Source organism: Lepidochelys olivacea (genome assembly GCF_965140295.1).
Source record: "Lepidochelys olivacea isolate rLepOli2 genome assembly, chromosome: 9".
Taxonomy (NCBI): domain Eukaryota; kingdom Metazoa; phylum Chordata; order Testudines; family Cheloniidae; genus Lepidochelys; species Lepidochelys olivacea.
Window position 1 is genome coordinate 15,254,958 of NC_140419.1, and position 27,097 is coordinate 15,282,054.

At 40.6% G+C, this 27,097-nt stretch overlaps 1 protein-coding gene across 10 annotated transcripts in view; it reads right to left on the bottom strand.

Annotated features, from left to right (window-relative positions):
• Positions 1 to 255: 255 nt before the first annotated feature.
• Positions 256 to 27,097, bottom strand: part of ECT2 (epithelial cell transforming 2) — a 54,943-nt gene continuing 28,101 nt past the window's right edge. For 5 of the 10 annotated variants that reach the window (XM_084640184.1, XM_084640183.1, XM_084640180.1 and 2 more), the window contains 11 exons: positions 24,078 to 24,146; positions 23,050 to 23,160; positions 21,605 to 21,701; positions 20,316 to 20,397; positions 19,320 to 19,398; positions 18,956 to 19,075; positions 12,669 to 12,807; positions 10,767 to 10,921; positions 8,266 to 8,373; positions 7,498 to 7,644; positions 257 to 2,012 (listed from right to left, as the gene is read on the bottom strand). In XM_084640184.1, the coding sequence (XP_084496310.1) occupies positions 1,923 to 2,012; positions 7,498 to 7,644; positions 8,266 to 8,373; positions 10,767 to 10,921; positions 12,669 to 12,807; positions 18,956 to 19,075; positions 19,320 to 19,398; positions 20,316 to 20,397; positions 21,605 to 21,701; positions 23,050 to 23,160; positions 24,078 to 24,146 (1,197 nt within the window). In that variant the 3' untranslated portion in view covers positions 257 to 1,922. Of the gene's footprint in view, positions 2,013 to 3,297; positions 3,685 to 7,497; positions 7,645 to 8,265; positions 8,374 to 10,766; positions 10,922 to 12,668; positions 12,808 to 18,955; positions 19,076 to 19,319; positions 19,399 to 20,315; positions 20,398 to 21,604; positions 21,702 to 23,049; positions 23,161 to 24,077; positions 24,147 to 27,097 lie in introns of those variants that run through there. The other 5 variants (XM_084640185.1, XM_084640188.1, XM_084640189.1 and 2 more) reach the window with 4 other exon arrangements.

Genomic DNA, 27,097 nt, shown 5'->3' on the forward strand with positions numbered 1-27,097 from the left:
ACTGGTTTGGTGAAATCAATTTTAGAACATGCAACCAGTTTGGGGTGACTACCATGTTTTTTGGCAGTCTACCCTGAGGTTGGCACTCATGGTGATGAACCATTCCAAAAGAGCATGACACCCTTATACTGCTTTATCCTGTGTGTTCGTTTTAAGTGAAAAAAGGGCCCAAATACAACAAGGGACTTAAGTCAATGAGATAAGAATTTTGCAGTTTACTGGAAAGTTAAAGCATTACATTCCTGATATCAGTAATGTAGTGTAAGCAGCAATTAGCTTATGATGAAATACACTGAATGATTCTTCCTTAATTTAGACTGTATTTTATATATCCTACAGCTAGCTTTCATAGCATGTTTGTGTACTTTAGGGATTTTCCTCTTGGAAGAGAGCCACTTCTCCTTCAAACACAGAAACCCAAAGATAGTCACATTGTCAGAAAAACATGCAACACTCACTGACAGAACAGTATCCACAACAGTAAGTCCTCACAAGGAATTTCACAGGAACCTTGGTGGGTATATGTATATATATTTAGTGGACTGCAACTATATTACTATGATTCACTATACAAGCTTCTAGACTAGCTCCTGATGCAGTAACACTCACCTTGACACAGACTCATTGGACTTTTCTTAAAGTCTGTTTAGTACAACAGTAAGCAATGTTTTAAACAGTTTATTTACATGATTTATATTGGCAAAAAACCTATCTTAAAAATACAGAAGTAACAGGTCATCTGACATCTTCAAAAGCAGCACTAATTACATATAACAGAAAAAGCAGCATTTTGCAGTTAAAGGGAATCTTTAGAGTTGGAAATGCCACGCATGACACACAGGCAATTAGTTCAAAGTTATTAAGTGCAGAAATATACACATTTGGACAATTCCTGAGACAGGGTTGGATAATACAGACTGAAAACATGATTTTAAAATGTACAGCTTGCAAAGAAAAAAAATACAAAAAGACTAAGTATAGTGAAGATGTAGAAAAAAGTTTTGGAAATTATATACCAAAAACCTGTACATAAAAATATTACTGTTAGACATTGAAACCAGGTCCACAATTTCAGCTTCGCACTGGAGGAGCCTGTGCATGAATAAGCTATATATAAAAAAAGTAGTTATACAAGGTTTGGAGACTATTTTTAAAAATAGTCTCAATTCAAAGGCTATAAATACAATTTAAGTACAGTGATGTTTTTTTCCTTGGACTTCCACATCCAAAAATGTTAGTTTTAATTTGCTTGCAGATCAGTTACTTTTGGCAGCTAAGCCAGTCACAGGATTTGGATGTATTGGATTAGAAAAGGATGCATAGAAAGTACGAAGGACCATATGCAGTAGACCACTCAAAAAGGTACACTCATGCACCAATAAACTAGATCTTCTAAAATAGCCAGACAAAGCAGCTGTATAACAGGCCAACTGTTATAGTTTAAGATACACCATTTAAAGTATTTCAGGTTAGTCAATGGTCCATGCATTAGCTTTTAATATTAGTAGTACAGAGCCTATTGATGAAGTTAAGTAGCCTCTTCTAGATCCACTGGATGATGATCTTCAGTTAATGACTCAAGTAAGAGACTTCTTAATTTCAGCATTTAACACCAAAACAATTTATTGCATAAAGGAGACAGTTTGTTGAAAGATAGTGTTTACATTATGCTGGTGAGGAAATGGATTGTGCAAAGGAATACAATATTTCTAAACCTAGATCAAGTTTTTCACTTGTTTGGTTGATTAGGTGATCTGCTTCAGTACTAGTCAAAGAGTCCCTACCAGTTAGCAAAATGTTAGGTAACTAAGTTAAGCAACTAAGTGGCTATGACTAAAGTACCATTAATGTCAGTAATAGGTCATCTGAACAGCCAGTAGCTTGTCAGTCATTACAGTATAGGAGTCCATTTTAAGCCTACTTCATATCAAGTGGGTTGTTGATCGACTTAAGGTATGACTCCTCTTTGCAAACACTGAGGGAAGGTTGACCAAGGAAGGAGAAGGGATACCCTGGTAGGCAAAAAAGAAAAAAAAATGTTAATATGATCAAGGTATCAGTCTCAGTGTTGTAGTCATACCTCTCAACGTTTCAAGACCCAAAATAAGCGGGACACAGTTGGTCCAGTTTATTCAGTAGAGGTAGTCTGCTGACCCTTAATTTTAAGGACTGGCATTTTCAAGTTTTGGATAACTAACTTGGTGGGTAAGAGACATGGTTAAGTTCATTATATAAAATGAAGATTCCCCCTGTAATAAGACTGTTGAGAGGTATGTACAGTACTAGGAGACCTTCTGAAGAGTTCTTAATAAAGCAAATATCTAACCCACATCCTTGTGCAGTTCATGCTTTTACAACAGCGTAGTATCTCCTTCCAAGTTTTCTAACACAGAACATGTTATAAGACCGTTTGCTATATTAGCAAATCTTGAAAGATTGAGATGAGCTTCCCCTAGCTACATAACCACTTAAACTTGTTCTGCTCTTACCATATTTTTAAGCTTCCTCAGAAACTACTGATTTGACCCTTAGAGACTTTGGTATAAAAAAAATGGCCACAAAAAAATTGTAACTTACTTTTGGTAGTTTATTACTGAATAGTCTTAGCCTGTATCACTGCAAACTAGACAAAAGGCTTGCTATTCTGATGTGAACAAGTCTCAGCAGAACTGATCATCAGTGGATTTTGTTGTGATCTGCAAGCTTAGCAGTTTGTTGCTAAGCAAAAAAGTTTAAACTAAAATTAGTATAAGAATAGTTGTAAGAGCTGCTTTAAGAGCTAAAAAAATTTCTTTACAACCTCAGAAGTTTAATTTCACTTGAAGTGATAACAAGTGATAGTACTATAGTTGTGCTTTAGTTGTTGAACTAGAAGAGAAACATGTTCTTATGGAGGTATTTAGCATAGGATGATAATTGCAAAACTCACTGTTTAAGACTCATGAAAGTCAACAGTTGTACTCTAGAAATCTTCCATATTTGCAATCAGAGGCAATAGACTCCATGCTGAATCCAGAATTTGGTCAAATTTTGACTTTAGCATGAAGACTCTCCCATACTTACGTTAAATGTGTAAATATTAAGAGGCACTTTAAATGCTATCATAGGGCAAACATGGTTAAAAAAAACTTGGAAAGAAATCCAAAACCCCTCAATACCAGTGATGTCAATTCCATTTCCAAAGAATTTAAAATTCCCCATTTCAGACCCAACTAGTTAACAGAAGAAATATTAAGTAGCCTATGGGAGTTGAGATGTGCACCAAGGCAGACCAAGGAAGACTCAGCACCCATTAGAAACATTTGACAGATTCTTTAATCTTTTAGTAGTTGTGCTAAATATGAGAATCTTTAAGAAGCTCACTTTATGCAACGTGGGCATTAAAGATCAGGGTTTGACGACGGAACTGTTCTCAACACCACTCCGGTCATCTCCTACATCACAAGTGGTAGTAATGACAGGAATGGGACAAGGTCTGGCCAATGAGTGGCCATTTAAGCTTTCAGGGCTGGAAGGAGTTTTTCCTTCTCTGGCATGTGAAAGACGGCTAGTTGGAGAGTCAGGACGGAGCACAGGTTGAGACCTGGAACTTTGAGAGCTCCCATCAACAGAATTGGAGCGCTGAACACTAACGACATGTTTGACAGATCCATTTAGGCTGTATGTAGAAGAGGAACGTGCAATCTACAAATAGGAAAGGGGGTGGGGTGAAGAGTTAGTGCATACACTGAATAATTCACTGGTTACTCTTTTATTGTGCCTTATTTCAATGCCATATCTCTTTAAGTAAAAAAAATTGTACATACCTACGGCCAGGATATTATCTGCCCAAAGCACTTCACCTAAACAATTCCTTTGAGTCCTTTGTAAGAAGCTTAGTGGGCTCTTATGTTCTGTGAATTTTAAAACTTACTCTATATCTTCAACAGATTAATTTTGCAGGAACAGCAGTGAGATCATGCCACAGCACTTTAAACAGGTTCAGTAATGCATACAAGCCAGAACAGTACTCTTTCTGCAATAGTTTGCTCCTAGTGGAGATTGTATTAATGGTCTTAAATTGAAGTAATGACAAATTCACAAGTCATTTTCCCCATCCAAATGATGCTCTTGGGTATATATTATCAGTAACTATCAGTGCTATTGTGTATTAGGCCATTGAAACGCCTACATGAAGCACTGCTTTGACCAGATATCCCAGGTGTCTATATTATCTGTCACAGTAATATACAAAACAATTGAATCAACTTTATAAAAAAGTGTTATATGTAACTTTAAGAGCTAGGATCCAGAATACAACCCCATGGAGGAATTAGAGGGTTTCCTGCTGGAACTAAAAATCACTGGGGTAATTATTGCAAATCCCTAAGCAAGCAGCAAGGCTGGAGTAGCTTTACCTCCTGGGGGAAGTTACATGTGCTAATTTAACTATGAGACCTTGACGAACCAAAACAGAAAAACAGTATAAAGTGATCACCCTAACATAAATGGGGAAGTCACTTTCACCTGATCAATGACACTGACCAAGAGGGACAAATCCTGAAGGACTTGGAGAGATGAAAGATGGGTGACTATTTGGTAAGCTAGGACTAGTATGTGAGCTGTTTTTAAGATATGTTCTCTTTTGATCCAAACAATCACACACACACACACACTTTGCTTTGACACTGTCATTGCCCCAGAGAGCAAACAGAACTACAGGTGTTCAGTGAAATGCAGACATGCTGGGATAATCCGTGAATTGAAGTAGGAATTACATTCTAGATCTAGACAAAGTTGTGGGACTCCACCCAAGAAAAGTTTCAGACCCCTAGAGTGTGGGTGCCCTCAAGGAGGCCACAAAGGGATGAGAGATGCAGTAACTTTGAAAACTGAAAATTGCCATTTAGCCCCACCTAAATGCAAAACTGTTGATTTCATAACTAATTTAGCTGAAAATTGGATTGTTTTTAACCACAGCTCCCTTTTCCTAAGCACAGGATGGATGCCATGCTGCCAACTTATATGTTTGGTAGTTTACTATTTAGAAGAGCATCAAAAGATTTTGAATTAATCTTGTTAATGCACAGAAAAGAAAGGGATTCAACCAATCCCTTGTAGTTCTGCTGACATGTTTAAGGGTGAAGCTCAACTATGTAAGGACATAGGAGGTAGAGAAAATGCATGACTGGAATGTAACTATTTTTGAGATACAAACTGTACCAGAATGAGGATAGCCACAGATAAAACAGCAAGAGGGGCGGAGGAATAAAAATTAAATCTAAGTGATTTTTTGGGGAAGGAACCTCTAATGGGAGGTAGTATGCAACTATCCCGGTGGGCAATTTATTCCTTAGTTACCTTCTGCTGAACTTCTAGCAGTTTCCTCTGAAGCAGCTATTTCTGGCTACTGTTAGACAGGATACTGGACCAGATGGACCACTGATCTGATTCAGAACGTTAGTTCATATGCTCCCATCCTTAACTCAAGCAGCAGAGTGAAGCAATACTTTGACTGAGTTGATTATCAGTAGGCCATTAGAGTACACATTATACTCTATTACCCCTATTCCAGAGGGGATACCCTGCAAGGCAACTATAGGAGACCACCACCACAAGAGAGTTACAAGGGAAATTTTCAACAAGTTACAGATCTAAGAGCAGGCGTTATAACGTACAATTTACTCAAAAATTTAGTTTAGTTTTTTTCAATCCCACCAAGTCCCATCTGTTATAGTTAGTTGTGCTGGCAACTTGAGTGTCTACTGCAATAGTTCTTAAACTATAGCAGAGAAAAGAGTGGCAGTATGTTATTTTAGACACTGAAGACGGAGATCCTCTCCCCTCCCCAAATTTATGACACACTGAATATCCTTTCCTGGGGATTTGGGGCTGCAGCTTCTTGGTTCCTCCCCCGCCCTGTTTAGAGTCCATGAGGATAGAAGTTAATGAGGTAAGAAAGCACAGGATGTCTGTTTTTAAAAATGCAAAATTTAGTCATTTCAAGTTACACGAACCAGTTGTATACTTCGTCCTAAGATAGCTTCAGAAATAATTTCATTCCAAGTTGTGTGAAGAGTCTCTCATCTTGCCATGAGATGGTACGTTCATTCTTAAAAGGTAGTCACTTTTTGGAATCTGCATAGTGCATTCTCGCTCCTTGTTTCCCATGGTACAGCAGATATTTCTGCATTTTACAGACTGATACAGACTGCCAGCAAGTTAAAGAAGTATGGGCTGCATGAATGGACTATAAAGGTAGATAGAAAGCTGGCTAGATTGTCGGGCTCAACGGGTAGTGATCAATGGTTCCATGTCTAGTTGGCAGCCGGTATCAAGTGGAGTGCCCCAGGGGTTGGTCCTGGGGCCGGTTTTGTTCAATATCTTCATAAATGATCTGGAGGATGGTGTGGATTGCACCCTCAGCAAGTTTGCAGATGACACTAAACTGGGAGGAGAGGTAAATACGCTGGAGGGTAGGGATAGGATACAGAGGGACCTAGACAAATTGGAGGATTTGGCCAAAAGAAATCTGAGGTTCAGCACGGACAAGTGCAGAGTCCTGCACTTAGGACGGAAGAATCCCAGGCACCGCTACAGACTAGGGACCGAATGGCTAGGCAGCAGTTCTGCCGAAAAGGACCTAGGGGTTACAGTGGACGAGAAGCTGGATAAGAGTCAACAGTGTGCCCTTGTTGCCAAGAAGGCCAATGGCATTTTGGGCTGTATAAGTAGGGGCATTGCCAGCAGATCGAGGGATGTGATCGTTCCCCTCTATTCGACATTGGTGAGGCCTCATTTGGAGTACTGTGTCCAGTTTTGGGCCCCACACTACAAGAAGGATGTGAAAAAATTGGAAAGTGTCCAGCGGAGGGCAACAAAAATGATTAGGGGACTGGAACACATGACTTATGAGGAGAGGCTGAGGAAACTGGGGATGTTTAGTCTGTGGAAGAGAAGAATGAGGGGGGATTTGATAGCTGCTTTCAACTACCTGAAAGGGGGTTCCAAAGAGGTTGGATCTAGACGGTTCTCAGTGGTAGCAGATGACAGAACAAGGAGTAATGGTCTCAAGTTGCAGTGGGGGAGATTTAGGTTGGATATCAGGAAAAACTTTCACTATGAGGCTGGTGAAACACTGGAATGTGTTACCTAGGGAGGTGGTGGAATCTCCTTCCCTAGAAGTTTAAGGTCAGGCTTGAGAAAGTCCTGGCTGGGGTGATTTAGTCAGGGATTGGTCCTGCTTTGAGCAGGGGGTTGGACTAGATAACCTCCCAAGGTCCCTTCCAACCCTGATATTCTATGATAGACATCTTAAGAGACTTTACTCAGACCAGAATATAAATGGAGTTTTGTTTTTTTTTTAAGAAAGTACAGACAAGTGTGGCATATGCATTGTGGACCTTGTTTAATAAGAGGGTTGCCATGTAAGAATAAGCTCTGTGCACCAGAATTAATACAGTCAGCTTTATCAAAATGAAGGTTATGCCATTTGGACTGTACAGTCAAGTCACTTACTGCTAATGAGGATGTACTGGTCAGGCGGCTGCCTAAGTAACTTTCATTAGCTGAGCAGGGACTCCTTCCTTCTACTGTATTGTGTGCCATTAAAGCCCTTCGAAGAGCTCTCTTTGGTGTTTTGGAGAAAGAAAATGCTCTTGTAACCTGCAGAGTTTGACAAGAGTTGTTACATACATTAAGTCTCAGCATGAGACCATTAGCATCTAACATGCATTCAGATTTTGATTTGCTGTGGAATTACATTAACAGTCTAGAGACCTTGCAATGAGAGACCATGTCCTACAGTGCTTTCTATACAGCATCTTAGAGGTCTATTTTAGTAGTCAACCTGTGCATGCTCACTTTTCAATCCCTGCTCACTTTTCTTCAGCTGACTGCTACATATGGTCTGGACACCATGGGTTGAATTAACACAGACTCTTCATTTTACATAGGTCACAGAACAGTCACATTGCAACTCTGCAGCACAATTGATCTCATAGAATTTCTTTTAATGTAGAAAAAGTAAAGAAATTTTTGAATATATTTACAATCCTGCAATTAAAAAACAAACAAAAAAACCCCAATTTCACTTTCTCCTCCTAATCAGTTTGTGTATATAAATAAACATATAGATAGAGAGAAAAAAAAACAAAAAACTTTGCCAGCACTGGCAGAAATACCAACATAAATTTGTTGACTACACTGGCACTAGAAGATTTTGGTGCAAGTAATAAGATTCACATATCAGGTAATTACTTAGCAAGTAGGGAATTAAACACTTACCTTTTTTGATGTTTTCTTTATTGCCCTGGATGCCCTACTCAATGTACTGTCCACATCTTTTGTATTTATGTCAACTGAATCAGGATCAGTAGTGTAAATAAGGTTTTCCTACAGACAGGCATAATTATAAGAACAGGTGCACAAATCCACCAGGATTTTTCCAACACATCATCTTTGAATACACTCAAAAATGAGTTTAATCTTCTAAAATTTAATTTATCATCAATTCCTGTTTGAAGATCTCTAAACTCCACTGGAGAAGGGATAGCAAATGTAGCAGCTGTACTTAATCTTGCAGCTGCTATTTGGATTTACTTGATTTACCGAAGCTAGCTACTAGAACAGTCTCTTGTAGGAGACCTTAGCCCCATTTTCAAAATCAGGGTAGTCAAAGCAAACCAAGTGGGTCAAATCTGAACTTATTAAAAAGCCAGGCCTGATGCAAAGGGATATGCACATTTGAACTGTAAATGTAGTGGAGTCTTGGCATGGCAAGATACTCCACTATTGTAACGGACAGATTGGGTAGTCTTCAAAAGTCTTCTAGTTAAATATCTAGTTGATACCTTTGGCCTATGTTTGGTAAAAAGTGCTTCAGAAGATCCCAAGTTCCTCCAGAGAACAGAAATTAACATTACTGGAATGATTCAAAATGTAGACTATTCAGTTACATGATTAAGAGCCATGCCCTAGTGCATAGGATAGGATGAAGCTTTAAATATTTTTATAGTTTTACTTGCCAGTTTTAGAAGAGTCACTGACATCCCAATAAATATTTCATATTTTGTGTTCTGAAACTCCAGTAGTATCACAGGAGTCTTTAGATTACTCTTTTTATGTGAGGGATAAGGAATTGATCTTTTGTGAAGTTGGAGGAAAGCTGCTCGAAGACGACTGTACACACAGAGTTAAGTTTCAAGAACAGCTTATGACAGCATTGTTCACTGCAGTGCTACTAGGCAGAGCTGAAGTTGAAGCCTTTACTGCCACCATGTGGCAGACTTGTATAATTATGCCTATGTTTTCTCATAAATGAAGTGGGTATTTACATCAGACTTTTCAGAAACGGTGTGGTGTCCAGGTACAGATGGAGAAGAGGATCAAGTTTTTGACCCCCTAAAGTGCAAAAAAGATTCCAGTTTTATTTGGTATGCAAATCAAGCTAAAGATGGGGGCACATTAAGGATGGAAATGTGTTGCTTTAAAGTTTGGTGGGGCTGCTGCCTTTAAGTAGACACCAATATATATTATCACTCTGAGGACTGGATGTAGTTAGGAACGGACAAGGTGTGTTTCAGAGTATCATATTCCACATTAGAAAAGCACTTGACCCCTCACTATTTCCAATGTACTGTAATGTGACAGAACATTAGTAACAGATGATACCCCATTTCTATTATTATACTTATTAGAATTGAGTGGCCACAAAGACAATTAAAGGAACTGATAGATGGGTGGCTGGCCCACTTAGTAAAACTGTCAGATACTTCTCTCAGGATAAAATTATCTTTTACTGTGTGTGGGGGGGGGGAAGAGAGAGAAGAGGGCTAAAATACCCCTTCTCCAGAAGTTCACCCATTCGAAGTGAGCCAGTGGCTCAGAAATAGTACACACATTCTGAACTAGTGTCCTCATGGAAAAAGACGACTCATTTAAAGAAAGGGTTGTTTTTTTCAGCCTTACAGAAACAACCTCAAATACTTAACAGCTTGTATAGTGAAAATATGAAGTAACATGTTGAACACAGTCAAACTCAAACTGGCTGTTCACTCCAGAGTGTGTGCACGTGTGTGTGGGGGGGAAGGAGGGAGGTGTACGTACGTGCGCACACACACAGAAAATGTAAGCTGGAAGGTCCTTGCCCAGTTACTATTTACATGCTGTATTTCAAAGTTAGTACATTTTTTATTTTTGGCTTCTGGCCTGGAAATACACACTGGAAATTCTCAAAGGTGTGCTGGGAGAAGGCTGACACCTTAGAACATTCCAGTTTGTGATGAAAGATGCTTTAGGGCTCTATGCCTCACTGAGGTAGAAGCATTTCATACCACTGTTCTATCAGGCTGTCTATACAGACCAACGAATTAAGGGATTATACACAGTCAATTTCTATATCTCAATGAAAATGCCTACTGTTAGAAATGCTACAACAGTGCAGAGAGAATTGCACTGGCCTGGCTTACACTGGTAAAAGACCCAAAAGATAGTATAGACATGCCCTACTGTATCTATACTATAGGCCTTGGACTGTTATCACAACCATAAAGAATTAGTAGTATTTTTATTTAAAAAAAAAAGCCAGGTTCTGTAGAACCTAATGGTTAAGGAGTAGGCCTTAGTAGCCCTCTTAACCACCAGAGAAGTTTCTTACTCTGTTAGCTTGAGGATATGCCAAGGCCTGGTTTCTTCCTATTATCACAAAGAAGCAGTTAAATTAAATGTATCTAAAAGACATTTGCAATGAACTATTTTCACTGAAAACCTACTACTAGACAACTTACAGCATCTGCTTTACAAATTGTATTCGCTACATGCCGACACAGCATCTTCAGCCAATCCTCTTTAGGAGGCTCCTCAGTTGTCATCTGAAAACTGAACAACAAGTTGTTCTGTTCTGTTGGTGGCCGCACAACCAAGGCAAAAGCTTTGTGGCAGTCTATAATTGAAGACAAAAACATTCAGTTCATCCTGTTCCAAATAGAGGACAGTCTACCTTCATACAATTCTGGAAAAAAACCCCACAGATTTTAAGCAAGTAATCTTATAACTTACATTTAAGTAGCAGTCAGGTTCAAGTTAAAGACTATTAGGGTATGTCTACGCTGCAATTAAGCTGCTGTGGTTGGCCTGTGCCAGCTGATTCAGGCTAGCGGTGCTTGGGTTAAGGGGCTATTTAATTGCACTGTAGACATTTGGGCTTTCGCTGTGAGGGTCCCAGAGCCTGAGCTCTAGCCCAAGCCTGAACATCTACACTGCAATTAAAACAACCCCTTAGCTTCAGCCCCACTAGCCAGAGTCAGCTGGCACAAGCCAGCTGAGGGGGGTCTAATTGAAGTGTAGACATTGCCTTACAGGCAGCATGGTCTAATGGATAGGGAAATGGCAGTAACAAATCTTGGATTCTCTTCTCAGTTCTGCAACCTTGGGCAGGTCGTTTCTTCACCTGCAAAGTAGAGGGAAGTGATGCCTGCCCTATTTTGTAGGGCACTTTGAGAAGCAACATTGAAGCTGCTATGTATTCTATTATGAAGGAAGTTTGACCATTTGAGATATTCAAATTTGACTAAACAGAATTATATCTTGTATCTTAAAAGGATACAGATGTTAAACCCAGTCTATGCTGGACAAGTGACCCATTGCTGACAACCAACCAGTGCTGAACACAATTAAGTTGCAAGTGTAGACAGACAGACAGCGCTCAGCACTGCTTCAGAAACGGGAGCTAGAACTTGGCCAGAAGGGTTCAGCTACCCTCTTGTCACCCATGGATCATCTTTTGGTGTGAAGAAGCCAAGGGGCTAAAATTCATTGTCAGTCTACTCTGGTGTCTCTGCCATCAAATAATTAGACTACAGCAAAAAGCACACTCTCCATTAATACCAGTTTAAAAAATGACTGCAGTTAAATCTAAAGTTACAGTTAGACTGTATGAGGTTGCTGCCTGCTTACTAGATGGCCTCTTCCTACTTCTTACTCAGAAGAGTTGTCTTAAGCTCTGAAAAACATACAAACCCAGTAAGATCTGATGAAGAGATCTAGAGAACACCAACCAAAAAGTTTGATCACTTGAAGTGAAGCCTTATTGTATTTTAATTTCTAACCAGAGAATGTTTACAGCAATTACAAGCTTCTGAAAACAGATTTATGATGGTATTGCTGCTACAACGTTGAATAAATTGGTATGAACTATTGCTACTGTGAAACATTAATCTAACCGTGACTAACGCGAGTTAAGTAATCTAACGCGAGTTAAGTCAAACCTTTGTCCTCAGGTGGGAGGGATAGCTCGTTGAGTGCCACCACCACATTTGAAATGAAGATTTGTATTTGTGGAAACAGCAATGGGCCAAGCAACAAAAAGCACACTCAGCAGAACAAGGGCTGTGTTTAAAAGCTCTGTAGGCTTATTTTTTATTGCAGGTTCACAGTGCCATTTGGCTGGCTCTTGTTGATATGGCCTTTAGTGGTTATTTCAAGATCATTGGCCAGCAGGCAAACAATCTTTAAATAAAAAACTTGTTGCTTTGTGGTTTCAAGCCAGAACATTAGCATTTGTAGCTGTCAGCTGGAGTGTAATCACATAATTAGTTCTCAGAATATATTATATACACACTTCAATGTTCTATCTCCCCCACCATTCCCCCACTGGGTTTATTAGCTATAACACCATTCCAAGCACAGACCTTCTGTCTCCCTGATGTCTAGCACTTTCTTGATCTGCGAGAGAGGCATGAGAACAATGTGTTTGAGAGATGCTGGGGGCCTGGTCTGGCCATGGGGGCTCTTGAAAGCACTGATAACTTTGTGCCGTTTCCTTGCAATCTGTAAGAAGAGCATGAGGTAACAAGTTTAAATCTTACAATCAATAAAAATCAAAGCTTAAAGCTTAGTGAGAGAGAACAGATGAAGTCTTCATCTAGTAACCAGCTCCAACATATGGATTTATACTTCTGTTTGAAGAGAAGCTGTATGTCTTTTTTCAGAAGAACTAGGATCCTTTTTTTTTTTAAATAAAAACAAAGTATGTTCCTTGAAAGGCTATGATATTTCCTCTCATCTGGCTCCCCTAGTTTCCCAGTATACTCTTGCATGCACCTAGCTGTAGAGCAGATCCTAAAAACAGCAGATTGGTCAATGTTCAAACAGGGATGCCACCTGTTAGTTGTAGCCCAGTACAGTATTTGGATTTTCAGAGCCCTTGGCCCAGCTTAGAAAGTCCACTTCTCTGCAAACAGAGTGACTTGAAGCAGTTTTATCTACAATGTGATAAGTTTGGCTTTACCTAAGTGAGACAAGCTACTAAAAAACATGGCAAGCTCAAAGCAATGAGGGCCACAGCATTGGAAGGTGGATGGTCTAGGGGTTCCCAGGAGACAATTTGGCAGCAGTTTGCTTTATGTTAGTATTTTTTTAAATGTCTAACTGCTCTTTTCCATGAGGCCACGCACTATTTGCTGCAGGAAAGAAGGGGAATTTGGGGATAAGTTGTTTATAAGTGCTCCAAGGTAGGGGGAGTGTTTCAACATGGTCCAATGCAAGCCATCTTTTGACCTTACATGCCTCTCCAATACCACCCACGCTCAAAGAAGCACTTCTCTCTTTTACATTCAAGCTTAGAGGAGACTGTTTTTCTGACACCTCAGATACCTAATTCACAGGAGTCAGTTCATGATTCTGTTCTTACATTCACAAAACTGGAAGAATCTTCTCTGTATCCTGCTACGTTTTGATAATGACTTCCTCTATGTGCTTTCTTCAGTGATTAACTATTTTTGCCCCCTCAAGATTCTGTCACTGGATCCCTTATTCCCTTTGTTTACTTCCACATCTCTTGCCCTTGAGTCACTCCGATTCAAAGGGAAAGAGTTCATACACAGCAAATTTTTTTTACTGTTTGAGGACTGGAGAGTATTCTGCAATCCACCAATACTACATAGGTTTTTAAACTATATTTATTGTAGCATGTTCCTTGCTCAGCAGCAGGAAATACTTTAGAAATTACATGAGATGTTCATCAGAAAGGCAGACTCCACCCCAGAATTCCAGATTCCTACTAGTTAGGTGAGTGAAAAACGAAAGCAAAGCCATGGAGCCTGGGGCTGTTGCACAGGAAAGCAATCCTTTGATCAAAAACAAGTGTGGTACTTAATCTTAATTTTTTAAAATAAGACACTTGCTAGGGTGCATACACAATGAAGGCTACAAAATCATGGGCTCCCAGTTTGCTTGCAGGATTTCTAAGAAGTTTGATGCAGTACTAGTCCACTTTAGATTCTTCCTCTCCCTCAATGACAACGTATGTATTAGCAATATCCATTTTTTAAAAAGGTGAAAGTAGTCCTCATGAGAGCCAAAAGTTACACTAGATTTCCTGATGAAATCATGTAAGATTTTACACTGATGAAAAATTCCCTACTTATTTTTTAGTACCCCAATTCATGTGATCTTACACTGAATATGGAAGGAGGAGGTAGGGAACTTTGGAAAGTGGATTTCTAGGCATCCCTTAGAACAGGCAATTTTAGAAACTCCTTGGGGTAGGAAATGGACCACCCACCAAAAACAAAGCCACCACAACTCACGTAATCTGTGTATTTTGTGAAATACACATTTTTACAATAGTGTCTCAAAATGGAATTTTCATGGTCCATCTACAATTCATGAATCTCCAAATTAATCCTTTCTTGCTATCCTCCTCCCCTCCCCAAACACATTGTATCCCATCCTGGCACTTAAAGAAGTTGAGATTCCTTTGGGGTCCGTTCTGCTTTAGCAGTTTTATTTAGTTCATAACAATCTCTCATGACAGAGTTTTATATATGTGGGTTTAAGTGCATTATATCACTGAGACCTCTAATAAAGCTATCTAGCACAGACTGCAGAAGTGATTTTCTGTCTACTATTTCACAAAATCAATAGCTGCCAAAACCCTGACCCCAATCCTTAGGAAGTATTCTGTGTACCGGTCTGATAAATATCAAAGTTCCTCAAGCATTTTTTGGGAGACCTATGTTGAAGTTTGCCTTTCAACACTATTAAAGTGAAGAGTTTTCCTCCATCAAGAGCTGGTGAAACCAGGCAGCAAGTTCCTTTCCCAAATATAAAAGACACATGAAAAAGGTTAAAGACAACTGTATTGACTAGCACAGGAATAACTGCAGCAGGTTGCCAGATCTCACAGCACAGTGAGGATGACACACAAAGGGACTGCAAACCCCCCCACCCCCCGCAATTTCTCTGCTGAGTTAGGTGGGACATGCAAAAGGAGCAAAAAAATCTGCCATAGAAAATAGTCTGTTGGCATACATGACAATGCACAGGTGATATTCCATGAGGAATTCTTAGAACAGTCAATGAGTGCCAACATCTGGAAACTCTAGGGCTGTTTATTCAAGATCAGGGAACAGGTTGAGTACAGGACAGGCATAGCACAGCTAAAGTTCAGAAAGCTGCTGAAGGCAGGAGTACTCATGGTACATGGTGCTACTCAAATTCCATGGCCACACCACCACTTTGAGGCACCCAATTATTCAGATATCAGGCTGCCTGCAAACGTGTCTTGTGGAGCCATCCCAGTGTTGCTGCACTTGGACAAGTGACTCTGGCTCACCAACTTGGCTCAAGCTACATTATAGATGCAACTTTTTAAAGGAATGACAATGAAATGGGAGTCTTGGGGTGACTTCCTCCTCTGCTCTAGCTTCCAGTTCCTCAAATGATATTTCCTGCTGTGAAAGGGCAGAAGGAGGATGGCGTAACCTCAGTTTCCCTAAAGGACAGTTCCGGAAGTCTATTGAATTGTTGCCGATAGCCAGCCCACAGGTCCCAATATGGCCATTGCAGGGGTCCATAACGGAGCAGAAGTGGCATACAGGTTTGGTTCCACCATCTTAGATGAGCTGCAAAAAGTTCTCCCTGAAGAGGAATGTTGGAGAACCCCTAATAGGGATTAGGGGAGGGGAGAGGGACTCGAGGAGACTGACTAGGAGTCTTCCTCCATGTTCTCCCATGGGAGAAGGGAAGGGGAAAAGCAGCCAATGAAGGAGAGTCCTGTGTCACAGATTTGCCACTCAGCGCCCGAGATCTTGGCATTGTGAGATGCTCAGTACCTGACAGCAACCAGGACTCTAGTTCATACTAACACCACAGCCAAGGTCACGGTGGCTGGAGCTGATAGCACCATTAATGATGAGCATGCTACAGGCTGTGTCAGATGCTGATGCCTGCTCAGTACCAAGTGTACTGCTGGTAAAGGCACCATGCCTGAGCTACTTGCATTGGTACCAATGGCTGGGTTAAGGCTTGTGATGGCACCAATGGGAAACTCAAGGGTACCCTCTGCTTACACCCCTTCCTAGTGGAGGGTATGGGCACCCTATTGGAGCTATGTTTCTTCTCCTTGGATCTCCAAGGCTTCATGGTCCTGCGAGCACCAGAGGAAGAGTCCTTGGCTTCAGCAGAACCCTTGGAGATGAAGGCCTGGACAGGAATCTAATCTTCTTTGCAGCTGGCTCTTTAGATACAGAGTCTGAGCTCGTCTTTTTGGGAGTATTCAGAGGGTGCTCCAAAGGCTTTTTCTTATGAGAAAGATGACCAGAGGTTGATTGGGGTGCTGGATCAGCCCTGGGACAAATGTTCAGGGGGGGAAGAGAGGCCTGACCTGGATCAGAGGGTGATTGCAGGGACTGTTCCATCACCAGCAGCTGGAGTTTTATCTCCCTGTTTTGCCTAGTCCTGGACTTAAGGGCTGTACAAAAACAAAAAAGAAGCACTTTGGGAGATGTGGGACTCCCCAAGGCAATCATCTATTGTCACTGGTATAGCCTCCTGGAGGAGAGGCAGCATTTGAAACTTGGCAAACCAGGCATATCCCACCAGGAAAGGGCAAGTCTCCAAGGGAAGAAAGAAGAAATGCAGTTCTCGCACCTAAACTACCACTAACAACCACCCTAAATTACCTACGACAGAAAAAGGGGACAAAGAGAAAAGCCTTGTATGCTCTAGGCAGACAGCGTAGTGTTCAGTCTCAGGCAGAGGCAGAAATGAAGGAACTGAGGACGGTTTGCCATGCACTCCTATTTAGCCTTGGTGTTTGCCACAAGATTTCATAGGGCATGTATGTGGGCTGAATGGACACGGATACCTCGAAATCTTCAATCAAGGGCTCAAGAGGCGTATGTGAATCTGAAATGGAACACCCACAGGTGCTCCACTACTCAAAGAACACTGCTTCCCCAAAAAAGGGGTAGTGGGTGCCAGATACTAGTAGAGATCATTCCTGAGTAGGTTATATCAGTTTGGGGGAAGATGAGAGCCATCATTTAAGCCCCAAGTGTGCAGAAAACACATGATTTTTTTTTTTTTTTTTTTAAATCAGAGCAGTATCTCAGGAACCCCTTGCTCAAACAACTTTCAATGTGGACCACTAACCCTACCCCAGACACTAATGATACATGGCAGTTTAAAGACAATTCATGTACACATTTATTTTAGAGCCCTTGGAAAGTATTAACTGTTAAACAGCAAGCTAGTCTCAGCCTTAATGAGAGAGGTGCTCCTGCCCCTATACAGTTACAATGCTTCAAGTGGGCATATCTACACATATTCCCATATGGTAGCATAGACTAGAATGAATCAAAGTGGATCCTGCTTACCAGGGCCCACTACCCCACCAAGATTGTTGTAGTTTTAGGAATTTACACAAGGCCCTGAGTCTGTGTCCATTAACGCTCAGTCATTTTCAGCCTTCTAAAGGAGAAGAAAAAAAAAAAAGAAACGAAGAAACCCACGCCCGAAGTTTTGTCAAAGCCAATTTAACTTGCCTTTCTTTTGGCAAAGTAGCTCAGCTTTGTTTTGTCATTAAGTGATACAATAAAGTTATCTTGCCTGTAGTGGCGTGACACTAGTCCAAGGTGTTAAACTGCCTTGTGGTCTTTCTTTGGGCAGACTTTGCAGCGAGTTTTAAATTCCTTAATGAAAGTCTCTGAACCAGTCACAGTAGTTGAAGTTGTAAATAATACTCCTCTCTCTCTCCCCACTTAAGCCTCCAAAGCCCAATTACACTCCCCCCACCATGTCTTCATTTTTCCAACAGCAATTACTGGTTATACTGCTTGTGTGGACACTTTAGACTAAACAAAAATGTGTACATAAGCAGATATCTACCTGAGAGAGACCCATTTACTGATATTAAATACCAATAAGCCCCAGAAGACGCAAATGTGCTAAGCCAGTATCTCCAGAACTTTCAGTAGTGCCAGTGGCTGACAAGCACCAAAGGCTTGATTCACTACAAGCTGAAAATAACTAACTAATTTATATACACACACACACACGTAACTACTGAAATGCAGGTTGTCAATCCAATCCCAAGCATGCTGAGATTTAACATTTTCTACTTCTTAGAGGAAAATGGATGTTGATGTGTTAGGGACAAGTAAAATGCTCAAACTTGCTGTAAATTTAAAAGCTTTGAAAGACAAGCGGCGTTCACCCATTCATGTAAACATTGTCTTTATGCACTGCATTTACTTATGAAAAATTGAATGATTTATCAGAAGGCATAGGCCAGAAGAAAATTATAAATAAGCTAAACTCATTTATGTCACTAGTTTAATTTTTGTACCAAGGAACTGTGTCCTGTGGAAGAGCAACAGATACTGTAGAACGATGGTGCTTCTTTAGCAGACAGTATTATTCCATATGCTGCTTCAACATAATGTCTTTCACTGCCAATATGTAGTCAGTTCATTAGGGATATAAGACATTACCAACTTGTCAGTGCAATCTCTACAGCAGTGCCAAGAAACCGACAATATTGATAGCAGACTAAATGTTCAACTTGCTCTCTCTGTTTAGTATTTCTTCATAGGGTTTCAGTATTTAGGATAACTTGCTTATTTATACTAAAGTTTGAGTTACAAAGCATTCTGCAATGCCTCAGTTCAGTGAGAATTTTCTAAAGCCTTACCTCTAGACAGTCACTAAACAGAAAGAGTGTGACCTGTTCTCCTCTGTCACAGAGGTCATCGCCAAGTGCAACCGTTTCCAATCGCTGAACTAAGCTTCGGTGAGATGACAAGAGATTGGCCTAAATGGTAGAAATGAGCAGCTCATTAGACATTAATAAATACGAGCCAGACTACCACTCACTCAACTCAATATTGGAAATATGGTTTTATAGTGAAGGACCTTTTAACCTTTGATATTGTTGAATGTACATTCTAAACACAAGAGTTATACAGAGGTAATCAGGTTAAGTAGAATTTTAACACAAGGACTAAGTCAGTTGGTTAGTCATTCTACAGGTCAATAGCTTGAGGGCAGTAACTTACTGGACATCCATCAACTTCGTACACAACATCAAAGATCAGTCTTTGTGCTTCTGTTTTCCTTTTGTCTTCATTAATGTGTCTGAGGAAAGTATTGGTTTATCAGTATTAAAAAATAAGAACAGATCAAACTAAATGTAAAGGCACAAAAGTGAGGCTGGACATTCAGAGATATGGTCCCCACAGGCACACCAATGTATACAGTAATTGACCATTCAAATTAAAAAAACCACCACCACAAACATGATCATTTAAGTGAACTGCTTTTCCATGTGCAATGTATTAAATATGTGCGCATCCAAATCTGGAACAATGCAGTTACACATGTTAGCAGAAACCAGCAAACTGCTCAGCAACTATGAACAGAGAAGCAGAAACTGATTTTCAGCAGTGTCAAGTACTCGCCATTTTTGTTCTGTCCTTTGAATTAAATGCAATGCTCACTTGAAGAGATTTGGGCATGTGTAAGTGAACTGTTGCTAGTTAGAGTTCATGAATAATGTTTTGTATTGGACAAATATAGCATTAGTCTAATGTTGAATATCTTTCCTCAGTAGGGTACATCCTACACCTGCAAGACTCTTAGAGCCTAAAACTTCAAGATGGAGAACACTTCTATTACGACACAGTTACACAACACACACCAGAAACGGACCCTCCACCAGTAGTTTATGTCCTTCCAATAGCGTTCATTTGAGTCAAGATAATGGGTCAGTCAAGGCGGGGTGTGCATGCATGTGAAGATCTCCTTTACTTCGGCTAAGAGTGGCATAAGGGAGCTCTAAAAGTTCTAGATCCAACATGGGCCAAGAGGGAGGAATTCCCCAGGCACGCATAGCAAAAGATAGCTATGAGGCCGCTTTCGGAGGATTCCATTGAAAGCTCTGGCATGGGGTGGGAGGAATGTTGAAGAGGTATGGGGTGCCACAGCATTGCTGAGATTTGCAAGATACCTCAGTAAGACCCGAGAGAATATTTCATATCAAAAGCATCACTTACGTCATCACTTCCTTTAATGATTCAATAGCTCTCTCTAGCATGCCTTTGTCTGGGTTGTCTTCTGCTGTATGTTTCTTAAGGTCTGCAGCAGGAAAATGTTAAACAAGTGTTGAATCTCTGCAACAATAAATCATTTAAACTTTTGCTTTATAATTCCCATGATAGGAAGACCCCTTACTTTTCATTGTTAAGTTAATGCAGCCTCATGCCCAACACGATAAAGCAAATTAGTGAGTTTTCTGCTGAAATCAATCTTGCACACTCATGGGTGTTTTCAATCACCTTCATGCTCACCTACACTCATTCAAGAGGTATGAGTCATGTGTGCTCACTGCTGTTTCATGTCTGCATGTTCCATTTGCATATACAGTTTCCACAGTATCTAGCCACTTAACAAGCCATTTGTATGTATTTTTGTACACCCATGTTTATATGTTTGGAAAAAAAGTCATCTACACTCCAATCCCAGCAACAAATATTAGGTTCTATCCTTAACATGCAGTGCTTGTGAAGGAACATAAAGCTGAAATCTAGTCAATTAAGAAAGTTGAAAACTTTCAAGAGTACGACCCTGCCTTGAAGTCCACTGCCAGTTTTTGTACATTCACATTCTCTTTTGAGTTTCTTTTAACTTATCTTCTCCCTTTTTTAGAGGCCGGGGGTTGGTTTTGTGGGTTGAAAGATCCATAAAAACAGGACAATCACAAGATAGTCATATATAGAAAAAAATTACAAAACTTGCTACACAAGCTTCTATCACAGACAAAATAAAACAAAACGATGTCTGTTTGAGAGGTCTTAGGCTCTACTTTAACACTGCTAGGTAGTAGATTTAGGGCAAGAGGGATGTTTAAACTAGAGTGCCTTTAAGAGCATCCCAAGTACATCACTCAGGAGTACATAATGACTGTTACAACAAGTAGCAGTTCACACACTAAGTGAGCCATTAGAACTGAAATGACTACAGAAAGTAGTTCATGCTATGACACTGAAGTGTTCCCAATTATTTTAGCATAACGGTTGTGGCTTTGGAAGCTGAAATAGATTCAGATTTAGAGCATATACCCCATTTTCACAGAGTAAAGGCTTGTCTATACCTGTATGCTGAAGTGAAGCATATGACCAACTGAATCTACTGAAATACATACCACACAATCTGGCTCTTGGCTTTACCAACTACAATTGGAACATTGAAATAAGATTCTAATTCATCTAAACAGCAACCACCACTTTTCATTTACTGCCTAATAAGCCAGGTGTCTGACCCAAAACGGTACCAAAAAAATTACCATTTAGAAGTAAAGCAACACTAGGCAACCGCTGAACTGGTCGAATGAGTAGTTCAGCCAAACTTTGACGGCCACACTCTGGTTTAGCTTGGTTTATCTAGAAAGGAGAAAGGCATTGCATTTTACACCAGAGCAACACGCAGGCTTTTCTGCTTGAGAAATCTAACAGGGAATTAAAAAAAGTTCTTAAGCATAGCGGATTCTCAGTTACATTCCTGAGATATGAAACTAGAATTCAAGTTAGTATGTTAAAGAGTACTTTCAATTCTCTTACCACTTGCATAGTGTATGCCAAAAAAGACAGTATTAAAAGAATCTATAAATACAAGTAACAGCAATGTGAAAGTTCTGGACTACTGCAACACCCCTGGGTGCTCATTCAGTTCCATTTACACAGCTTTTGTTAAAACTAGGTCTAAAGCCTATTTTTGAACAACTATTACCTAGGTTTATGTTTAAGCAAGTTATCACTCCACTACAGAGTCTAAAAGGAACCCTTCCCTCACTCCCAACCCCTTTGTTTCTATATTAAAGATACCCCTCCTTCGGGCAGTCTGAAAGGTGGCGCACAGTAGCATCCAAGTGCAATCCTATCCACCCCCCCCCCAATCAGGTTGATAGTAGGTGTTAAGTCTGTCAATTTTGCTATCCAATTCAATTCTTATCCATCACTCAATCCGCAAAAGAAACCAGTTCTAGTATTCCACATACAGGTCTAGGAATGAAGGCAATCCAAGACTTTCAAATACCAGAGTTTGACCACCTTCTGAATAACCACTTCCCAAGAAGGACAAGTTAGAGAGGGCAGTAGTTGGCAAAATCCTGACTGTTGTAACTATTGAACAGGCTCAAAAATCTTTTGAGTGACTGTGGCTCCCTGACCTCCCTGATGAAAGCATTAACATTGTCTACCAGTTGACCCAGTGCCTTCCATCTTATTTTTAATAGCGATGAAGAGCCAACTTGTAGTTAGAAACCCCCAACCTCCTAACACTGGAAATAGCCAAAATTCAACCAAGGAGAGTTAAATCTGTTTTAGTCCAGAAAAAATAGGTTGCCCATCTAAGAACCAACAAGATGCCCTTCATTTGTTTTCACGAACTTAATCCCACAGTGATATCAACACTTTCTGGAGGTGCTGATGATTGTTACATTTTAAATGTAACAGCCTTGTTTCAGACAGTCTATTACCCTGGAGACACTAATGTCACATACTGGTTGCTAAATGCCACTTCTCTATAAAGGTTTGAAGAAGTGCTGAGGATTATAGTGCCTAAACCTCCCATTCTACCCCATACCCAAAATTTACAGTTCTATTGTATTTTTCCTTCCCCTAACTGAAATCTAAAGATTCACTGAGTTAGTGAATTTTTTAGTGGTATTAAACTTTAATCTCAGTAATATATTCAAAAAGTTGCTGAAAATAAAGTTCAGTGCATAAATACCTTTAGGAAAGCATGAAACCGTGGCTTCTGTTTTTCACATTTCATAATAGTTTCTTTGCTCATTTCAAAGAAGTTCACAAAAGGAGGGTATGTTTTCAACAAGTCTTTTGACTGAAAAAATATTGCAAAATGCTTTAAGCATAGACCTTAGGTAAACAAGCAAGCAGTCTTTATGTACATTGTATTACAGTAGTAAGACAACTTAGAAAGCTGTAGCCATTTTCCACTCTGGACTTGAGGGTCTTACTGTTTAGACCACACCTTCCTTGAAGCTTGAAAACAGAACCCCTTTTCTGCACCGATTTTCTTCCTCATCCTACAGAAGAAGTCACAGGATTGCCTGTAGTTTTATCTTGGGCTAAGATGTGTGAACGTGACAGTTGAAAATATGGCCACAGTAGGGCAAATGAAGCCTATTGTCGATAGTCAGGGAGAGCATTGGACAACTGTATTCCAATTGTTGTTTGCCTTGAACTGCATTTGTCCCTACCTTCTTGCATATTCATTACCAAGAGATAGGAAATCCTGGTCTGACTAAAACTAACCCTCTGAGTTGGTTTAAATTTATTCCCTCTTCAACTACCCTCTCCCCTCCCCCATGCATCTTTTCACTAGGAATGAAGTGGAAGCAATAAAGTACAACCACACAATTACAAAACTGACAGGCTGTTTTCTTGGTGCTCCCAGTTTATTCGAACTGCAGTGGAATACCAGAGGTTACAGGAAAAATCTTTGTAACATTTCAAGCCTGGTTTCTAGAGTCTGGATAAACGTCTGTACACAGCTTTTTGGAGCTCTGCCCAACATTACAATACAAGAGAGAAAGAAGTCTTTAGTTCGACATGAGTTACTACAGGAGCTTCCTTACTCTGTCATTATTTAAATTGACAACTGAGGATTTATCCTGGATACACTAATGAGAAATATGTACAGAGCAGTTTTCATCCAAAAAGATTAGTGGTGTTCCTCAATGCATTTTAGATTACATTAGTAAAAACCAGTTTACAGCTACTGTAAAAATAACTTACATATTTAAGAATGACATCACCAATACTTTTGCTTTCAGCCCAGTTTATCATAAGGCCTTCAAGGTCTTCCTGGAATATAAACAATTGTATTAGGAAGACAATAAGCAGCCTGATTTAAAAGATCCATGTATCCAAGTTCTACAGCTAATATTTATACATTTCTTTACTAAGGGCCTGACATTGATTCAGGCATGGATTCACCAAGGGACGGTCATGCCTGACTAATCTAATCGCCTTTTATGATGAGATTACTGGTTCTGTGGACGAAGGGAAAGCAGTGGATGTATTGTTTCTTGACTTTAGCAAAGCTTTTGACACGGTCTCCCACAGTATTCTTGTCAGCAAGTTAAGGAAGTATGGGCTGGATGAATGCACTATAAGGTGGGTAGAAAGCTGGCTAGATTGTCGGGCTCAACGGGTAGTGATCAATGGCTCCATGTCTAGTTGGCAGCCGGTATCAAGTGGAGTGCCCCAAGGGTCGGTCCTGGGGCCGGTTTTATTCAATATCTTCATAAATGATCTGGAGGATGATGTGGATTGCACTCAGCAAATTTGCTGAGGATACTAAACTGGGAGGAGTGGTAGATACGCTGGAGGGGAGGGATAGGATACAGAAGGACCTAGACAAATTGGAGGATTGGGCCAAAAGGAATCTGATGAGGTTCAATAAGGATAAGTGCAGGGTCCTGCACTTAGGACGGAAGAACCCAATGCACAGCTACAGACTAGGGACCGAATGGCTCGGCAGCAGTTCTGCGGAAAAGGACCTAGGGGTGACTGTGGACGAGAAGCTGGATATGAGTCAGCAGTGTGCCCTTGTTGCCAAGAAGGCCAATGGCATTTTGGGATGTATAAGTAGGGGCATAGCGAGCAGATCGAGGGACGTGATCGTTCCCCTCTATTTGACATTGGTGAGGCCTCATCTGGAGTACTGTGTCCAGTTTTGGGCCCCACACTTCAAGAAGGATGTGGATAAATTGGAGAGAGTCCAGCGAAGGGCAGCAAAAATGATTAGGGGACTGGAACACATGAGTTATGAGGAGAGGCTGAGGGAGCTGGGATTGTTTAGCCTGCAGAAGAGAAGAATGAGGGGGGATTTGATAGCTGCTTTCAACTACCTGAAAGGGGGTTCCAAAGAGGATGGCTCTAGACTGTTCTCAATGGTAGCAGATGACAGAACGAGGAGTAATGGTCTCAAGTTGCAGTGGGGGAGGTTTAGATTGGATATTAGGAAAAACTTTTTCACTAAGAGGGTGGTGAAACACTGGAATGCGTTACCTAGGGAGGTGGTAGAATCTCCTTCCTTAGAGGTTTTTAAGGTCAGGCTTGACAAAGCCCTGGCTGGGATGATTTAACTGGGAATTGGTCCTGCTTTGAGCAGGGGGTTGGACTAGATGACCTTCTGGGGTCCCTTCCAACCCTGATATTCTATGATTCTATGATTGTGCGGCAATTGCTATGGAATCCAACACTTGCTATAGAACTGTGCTCCAGATTTTAAGTTTACAAATCGTACAAACGTACGTATGCCTCGCATTCATCATTGTGAAACAGCTTTCCAATCATTATTTAAGTATAAGTCAAAACAAGGTTATCTCCCAGTTTGCAGATAAATAGACATGGAAAGGTCCTGCATTCTCAAATGGGATATTAACTCCCAGTGACGGCAGTTAGGGAAAGGATGTGGGAGAGAAGGAAAACCCTTCGTAAGATAAACTATCACTTTCCTCTTCTCCCTCCAACCTAAATAGAGATAACGGAACCTGTTAAGTGTGACATACTGGGGTGTAATCCAGACCACTGGGGTGCTGTGTCACCCTTGCCCTACAATCTGAAGTGCCTTGCAATGCCCTAGCTCTCAACCTGGACCACTAATGAACAGTTTGCCAGCGTGCAGGTCACTCCCAGATGTGTTTGTGTAACTGTAGCCTACCAATCACTCTGCATTAGTTATACTGCACGGTGACCCCAACACATGCCCAGTCCTGGATTTCCCCCCAGGAATGTACTGCCCAGCCCTCTCATGGACAGTTCAAATATATAAGTCCATTATGGGAACAACATACAACTACTTGCCACCTTAAATGGAGTTACCCAGACACTGGCTTAAAACACACTGGATTAGATAAAACCAATAAGAATTTATAAACTACAAAGAAATGAATTTTGAGTATAAGCAATGAGGCATAAGAGTAAGAAAAGTTTACACAAGATAAAATGCTTTTTAATGCCCAACTTAAACTATATTAGATTCAAGCAAAGTTGCTCAATCACCATATGCTTCAAAAACAGTATTACTGACCAAATTCTAGGTCAGGGTGCCTACCCCAGAGTCCAACAGCTGCTGCTTGTGTCTTCTCAGGTGCAAAGAGTGAAAGGGGCAGGGGGAGAGAGAGAGAGAAAGAGGGGGGCAAACACCTAAAGAGACTTCTCATCGTTTCAGTCCCCCTTTGAAAAGCATTTCCAGCTGAGAACCAGGAGACAAAATCTGTGTGGAAGGATGTTCCCTGCTGGGTTCTCACCTCTTACCTCTTGCTGACCCGGCCCTGACTGCTGGCTCTGGGATGATCTTCATACCACTGATCTTCAGAGAACGAAGGGTGACAACTCTTAGGGAGGGATTTTACCCTGAACCAGAATCTTTGTCCAATTTAGGATTCTCTGATCCAAAACCAAAGGGTTTCCTGCATGCATTTGGGCCCTACTAACAGGAACCTTATCTCAGTCTCTTGAAAAGACATAAAAGCATCTGAAATTTTTTTCCTCATGGTTTGGGTTTTATTTCAGAGGCCAGGATTGACTAAGTCAGATCCAATGATTTAGGAACCAACTAAACAGAAGTCCTATGGCAAAGATTGGCATCTTCTGCATAGTGTCTTTCTAGTCCCTAAAGGCCATCAGTGCCCTGTTCACCTTGGATAAGATGTGTCAGATCTGGGCAGCTTTGCAACCAGGATTTCTTAAACAATATGGCTTTCAGCCTGTTCTGACAGTCATCGTGTACCCTTTGAGTACAAGTG